This window comes from Salvelinus alpinus, chromosome 18 (assembly GCF_045679555.1).
Source record: "Salvelinus alpinus chromosome 18, SLU_Salpinus.1, whole genome shotgun sequence".
NCBI lineage: Eukaryota > Metazoa > Chordata > Actinopteri > Salmoniformes > Salmonidae > Salvelinus > Salvelinus alpinus.
Window position 1 is genome coordinate 53,358,399 of NC_092103.1, and position 6,645 is coordinate 53,365,043.

The 6,645-nt window shown below is 44.0% G+C and overlaps 2 protein-coding genes across 3 annotated transcripts in view; both read right to left on the minus strand.

The window, feature by feature from the left end:
* LOC139544460 (low-density lipoprotein receptor-related protein 1) overlaps positions 1 to 6,639 on the minus strand; it is a 65,314-nt gene extending 58,675 nt beyond the window's left edge. For both annotated transcript variants that reach the window (XM_071351575.1, XM_071351574.1), the window contains exons 1-6: positions 6,521 to 6,639; positions 6,174 to 6,425; positions 1,036 to 1,221; positions 676 to 942; positions 295 to 510; positions 30 to 206 (exon numbers count right to left, since the gene is read on the minus strand). In XM_071351575.1, coding sequence (XP_071207676.1) covers positions 30 to 206; positions 295 to 510; positions 676 to 942; positions 1,036 to 1,221; positions 6,174 to 6,425; positions 6,521 to 6,632 — 1,210 coding nt within the window. In that variant the 5' untranslated portion in view covers positions 6,633 to 6,639. The remainder of the gene's footprint in view (positions 1 to 29; positions 207 to 294; positions 511 to 675; positions 943 to 1,035; positions 1,222 to 6,173; positions 6,426 to 6,520) is intronic.
* The window catches only part of LOC139543473 (low-density lipoprotein receptor-like), a 24,271-nt gene continuing 24,257 nt past the window's right edge, over positions 6,632 to 6,645 (minus strand). Inside the window, exon 16 of the mRNA XM_071349571.1 lies at positions 6,632 to 6,642. Within this exon, the coding sequence (XP_071205672.1) occupies positions 6,632 to 6,642 (11 nt within the window). The remainder of the gene's footprint in view (positions 6,643 to 6,645) is intronic.

Consider the following 6,645-nt stretch of genomic DNA (forward strand, 5'->3'; position numbering starts at 1 on the left):
CAAATATCAGAAAGCGTTAATATATCTACCTCGGTTTGGACATTTAGTAATGCAGGACTCCTCATCAAAACCATCAGGGCAGTCTCTCAATGTGTCACACAGCTGAGTTTGGGAGATGCACAAAGTTGAGCCCCGACACATCACTGATGGACTGGTACAGGTTTGAGCCAGAGTTGGCAGGACAGGAGGAAGGGCCTTGTTAGAATCTAGGGAGAGAGGTTACATTAGATTAATTTAAAGAGACTCTCCTCATCCTTCTGTACCAACTGTCCAAGTGAGTCAGCAGTGTCTCACCACAGCCTTCCTCATCAGAGCCGTCCGCACAGTCTCTCTCTCTATCACAGAGGAAGGTTTCTGGGATACAGCGGCTATTGTTGTCACAGCGATGACTGCAGCTCTTGGTGGGCTTGAAGCAGTCCATTTCATCAGAACGGTCCTGGCACTGTGCCTTCCCATCACAAACCTGCTGCTGGTCGATACACTTCTTCCCATGAGCACACTGGAACTGACCTGAGGTAGGAACCAATGAGCACACTGGAACTGAGCTGAGCTAACAACCAATTAGCACACTGGAACTGACCTAAGGACATTGATGATATGAATGGATGGATGTGTGCTGAAACTGGCCAATTGTGATTAAACACATTACACCAGATCAAGAGGTGAGCTTCTGACCTGCTTTGCAGAGGAGCTCACAGTTCTGTTCATCTGATCCATCCTTACAGTCCACCTCTCCATCACAAACATGGCTGTGCAGGACACACTCTCTCCCATCCTTGCACAGTCTAGAACCCATGCGACACTTCAGGGGCGCAGTTTGGGATGTTGGAGCAGCCATCGTTGGACAGCCAATCTCATCTGAGCCATCATGGCATTGAGCGCGTCCATCACAAACCAGCCTCCTCTCAATACATTTCCTCCTGTCCTTACACCGGAATTCACCTGGGAGACACAAGAGGGACCATGAAGAAAGCTTAAGAGGGTTTTCTGGGTGGCAAAGCAGTATCAAATATCAGAAAGCGTTAATATATCTACCTCGGTTTGGACATTTAGTAATGCAGGACTCCTCATCAAAACCATCAGGGCAGTCTCTCAATGTGTCACACAGCTGAGTTTGGGAGATGCACAATGTTGAGCCCCGACACATCACTGATGGACTGGTACAGACTGGAATGGTTGTAGTTGGTGCCAAATAAGCGGTAGTAAGGGGAATTGGAGTTCCTGTAGGGAGAGAGTATTACCAAGATAATGGACAAGCCTTTTACACTCTACCCAGAACAAGTCTAATGAACCGTTAGTTTCCCCAAAACAATTCAGCACAAAGGGTTAGACTGCAGGTAACATGTCTCACCTGCTAATATACTAGCTAGTAAACATTTCACACTGTCAAATCAAATGTTATTTGTCACATACACATGGTTAGCAGATGCTATTGCGAGTGTAGCGAAATGCTTGTGCTTCTAGTTCTGACCCTGCAGTAATATACAAGTAATCTAACAATTTCACAACAACTACCTTATACACACACAAGTGTAAAGGAATTAATAAGAATATGTACATAAAAATATGAATGAGCGATGGCCGAACAGCATAGGCAAGATGCAGTAGATGGTATAGAGTACAGTACATACATAAATCAAATCAAATTGTATTTGTCACATACACATGGTTAGCAGATGTTAATGCGAGTGTAGCGAAATGCTTGTGCTTCTAGTTCCGACAATGCAGTAATAACCAACGAGTAATCTAACAATTCCACAACTACTACCTTATACACACACATAAGTGTAAAGGGATAAAGAATATGTACATAAAGATATATGAATGAGTGATGGTACAGAACGGCATAGGCAAGATGCAGTAGATGGTATAGAGTGCAGTATATACATATGAGATGAGTAATGTAAACATTATATTAAGTGGCATTGTTTAAAGTGGCTAGTGATACATTTTTACATACATTTCCATCAATTCATTATTAAAGTGGCTGGAGTTGAGTCAGTATGTTGGCAGCAGCCACTAAATGTTAGTGGTGACTGTTTAACAGTCTGATGGCCTTGAGATAGAAGCTGTTTTTCAGTCTCTCGGTCCCTGCTTTGATGCACCTGTACTGACCTCGCCTTCTGGATGATAGCGGGGTGAACAGGCAGTGGCTCGGGTGGTTGTTGTCCTTGATGATCGTTATGGCCTTCCTGTGACATCGGGTGGTGGAGGTGTCCTGGAGGGCAGCTAGTTTGCCCCCGGTGATGCGTTGTGCAGACCTCACTCCCAGGATTTCACAACTGGGAATACAGATTTGCATCAGCTGGTCACAGGTACCTTAAAAAGGTAGAGGCGTGGATCAGAAACCAGTCAGTATCTGGTGTGACCGCCATTTGCCATCTTCACGTAGAGTTGATCAGGCTGTTGATGGCAGCCTGTGGAATATTGTCCCACTCCTCTTCAATGGCTGTGAGAAGTTACTGGATATTGGCAGGAACTGGAAAATGCTGTCGTACACAGAGTCTTCCAAACATGCTCAACGGGTGACATGTCTGGTGAGTATGCAGGCCATGGAAAAACTGGGATATTTTCAGCTTCCAGGAATTGTGTACAGATCCTTGCGACATGGGGCCATGCATTATCATGCTGAAACATGAGGTGATGGCGGCAGATGAATGGGCCTCAGGATCTCATGGCATCTCAGTGCATTCAAATTGCCATCGATAAAATGCAATTGTGTTCTTTGGACATAGCTTATGCTTGCCCATACCATAAGCCCACCATGGGGCACTCTTCACAATGTTGACATGAAACCTCTCGCCCACACGATGCCTTATGCTGTCTAACATCTGCTCGGTACAGTTGAAACCAGGATTAATCCATGAAGCACACGTCGCCAGAGTGCCAGTGGCCATCGAAGGTGAGCATTTGCCCACTGAAGTCGGTTACGATGTCGAACTACAGTCAGGTCAAGACCATGGTGAGGATGACAAGCACGCAGAAGAGCTTCCCTGAGATAGTTTGAGCAGACTTTCTTCAGTTTTGTAAACCCACAGTTTCATCAGCTGTCCGAGAGGCTGGTCTCAGATGATCCCGCAGGTGAAACTGGATGTTGAGGTCCTGGGCTGGAATGGTTATATGTGGTCTAGAAATATGTGATTATTGAAACAAATCTGTGAGTTTGTATAATTTACTATCATCCCAAATTAAAATGATTTATCCATTTCTAATAAATGTATATTACGCTACTTTCCAATATGTGGACAGTATGTGTTACTACATTACACAAGGCAACGTTTTAACCACATTACACACAAATTACACATCCGTTTGACCTCAGTTTGGTGATGTTAGTATAAAAGTTTAGTCAACATGACGACAAGACCAATTGCTTAAAACAGCAATATATTTGATTTTGTACTTTTGATTTTGTCATAGGACAGTGGGTCACAGAACTTAGAATGCAGTTTGAATTTTCCTCAAATGGTGCAGATAATTCTGGGCGGTCTCCAAGTCACTGGCCACACACCAATACAACGATTTGAAAGTCAAAAAAAGCCTCCTTCACTCACTCCGCCAAACTTAGCTTAGTAAAACTGACTGTCCTACAGATCCTCGACTTCGGCGATGTCATCTACAAAATAGCTTCCAATACTCTACTCAGCAAATTGGATGTAGTCTATCACAGTGCCATCCGTTTTGTTACCAAAGCGCGTTATACCACCCACCACTGCGACCTGTATGCTCTAGTCGGCTGGCCCTCGCTACATATTCGTCGCCAGACCCACTGGCTCCAGGTCATCTATCAGTCTATGCTAGGTAAAGCTCTGCCTTCTCAGCTCACTGGTCACGATAACACCCACCCGTAGCACGCGCTCCAGCAGGTATATCTCACTGGTCATCCCCGAAGCCAACACCTCTTTGGCCGCCTTTCCTTCCAGTTCTCTGCTGCCAGTGACTGGAACGAATTGCAAAAATCTCTGAAGCTGGAGTCTTAGATTTCCCTCACTAACTTTAAACATCAGCTATCTGAGCAGCTAACCGATCGCTGCAGCTGTACATAGTCCATCTGTAAATAGCCCACCCAATCTACCTACCTCATCCCCATATTGTTTTTATTTACTTTGCTGCTCTTTTGCACACCAGTATCACTACTCACACAGACCATCATCTGCTCATCTATCACTCCAGTGTTAATCTGCTAAATTGTAATTACTTTGCTACTATGGCCTATTTATTGCCTACCTCCTCACGCCATTTGCACACACTGTATATACTCTTTTTTCCTATTGTGTTATTCACTGTACGCTTGTTTATTCCATGTGTAACTCTGTTTCTGTCGCACTGCTTTGCTTCATCTTGGCCAGGTCGCAGTTGTAAATGAGAACTTGTTCTCAACTAGCTTACCTGGTTAAATAACTGAAATAAATAAATAAAATGATCACTCACTGCGGATATTCTATGGCAGGTCGTGATTCATTGACCTTAGTGGTTTATTCCTTTTTCCTTGATGCAGACCACAAATCAAAATCTGCCATTCCAAAATATAAATGGAAGCGTTCTATAAATTCTCATCTAACCAACCATGTATAGGTTAATCCAAGTTTCCATGTGGCTTAATTAAAAGATTATTATTTTATTTTATTTTATTGTTCCTCTTCCTGTTTGTGATCCCTATCAAAATGCAACATCACAAAATAGTGGATATTTCCAAAGGTTGTCCTGTAATAAGTGATGTATATATAAACCCTACCGGTCAAAAGTGTTAGCACACCTACTCAAGCAAAAGGTCCTTTATCTTTCCTATTTTCTATGTTGTAGAATAATAGCGAAGACATCAAAACTATGAAACATATGGAATCATGTAGCAACCAAAATAGTGATAAAATCTAAATATATATTTGATATATTTCAAATAGCCACCCTTTGCCTTGACAGCTTTGCACACTTGGCATTCGCTCAACCAGCTTCACCTGGAATGCTTTTCCAAGTCTTGAAGGAGTTCCCACATATGCTGAGCACTTGTTGGCTGCTTTCCCTTCACTCTGCAGTCCAACTCATCCCAAACCATCTCAATTTGGTTGAGGTCGGGGGATTGTGGAAGCCAGGTCATCTGATGCAGCACTCAATCACTCGCTGTATTGGTAAAATAGCCCTTATACATCCTGGAGTTGTGTTGGGTCATTGTCCTGTTAAAACAAAATGAGTCCCACTAAGCCCAAACCAGATGGGATGGCGTATCGCTGCAGAATGCTGTAGTAGCCATGCTGGTTAAGTGTGCCTTGAATTCTAAATAAATCCAAGACAGTGTCACCAGCAAAGCAGGCCCACACCGTAACACCACCTCCTCCATGCTTTATGGTGGGAAAAACACATGCAGAGCTCATCCGTTCTCGCAAAGACACAGCGGTTGGAACCAAAAATCTCCAATTTGGACTCGGACCAAAAGGACAAATTTCCACCGGTCTAATGTCCATTGCTCGTGTTTCTTGGCCCAAGCAAGTCTCTTTCTTATTGGTGTCCTTTAGTAGTGGTTTCTTTGCAGCAATTCGACCATGAAGGCCGGATTCGCAGTCTCCTGACCAGTTGATGTTGAGATGTGTCTTACTTGAACTATGTGAAGCATTTATTTGAGCTGCAATTTCTGAGGCTGGTAAATCTAATGTACTTATCCTTTGCAGCAGGGGAAACTCTGGGTCGTCCATTCCTGTGGCGGTCCTCATTAGAGCCAGTTACATTATGGCGCTTGGTTTTTGCGACTGCACTTGCACTTCAAGTTATTGACATTTTCCAAATTGACTGACCTCCATGTCTTAAAGTAATGGACAGTCATTTCTCTTTGAGGTGTTCTTGACACATGGACTTGGTCAATTACCAAATAGGGCTCTCTTCTGTATACCCCTCCTTACATTGTCACAACGGATTGGCTTAAACACATTAAGGAAAGACATTACACAAATACTTTAAGGTGGCACACCTGTTAATTGAAACACATTCCAAGTGACTACCTCATGAAGCTGGTTGAGAGAATGCCAAGAGTGTGCAAAGCTGTCAAGGCAAAGGGTGGCAGTTCTGTCCGGCTCCCCATTTTTGGGACGTCATGCCATTTTATGAACACCGTCAGACACTTAGTCGATTTAGAAAACGTCCCGACTGACCAAAGTGGAACCACAGACAGAAATCAGACTCACCACCACAGTTCTGTTCATCTGATCCATCCTTACAGTCCACCTCTCCATCACAAACATGGCTGTGCAGGACACACTCTCTCCCATCCTTGCACAGTCTAGAACCCATGCGACACTTCAGGGGCGCAGTTTGCGATGTTGGAGCAGCTATTGTTTGACAGCCAACCTCATCCGAGCCGTCTTGGCAATGAGCGCGTCCATCACAAACCAGCCTCCTCTCAATACATTTCCTCCTGTCCTTACACCGGAACTCACCTGGGAGACACACAAGAGGGACCATGAAGAAAGCTTAAGAGGGTTTCCTGGGTGGCAAAGCAGTATCAAATATTAGAAAGCGTTAATATATCTACCTCGGTTTGGACATTTAGTAATGCAGGACTCCTCATCAAAACCATCAGGACAGTCTCTCAATGTGTCACACAGCTGAGTTTGGGAGATGCACAAAGTTGAGCCCCGACACATCACTGATGGACTG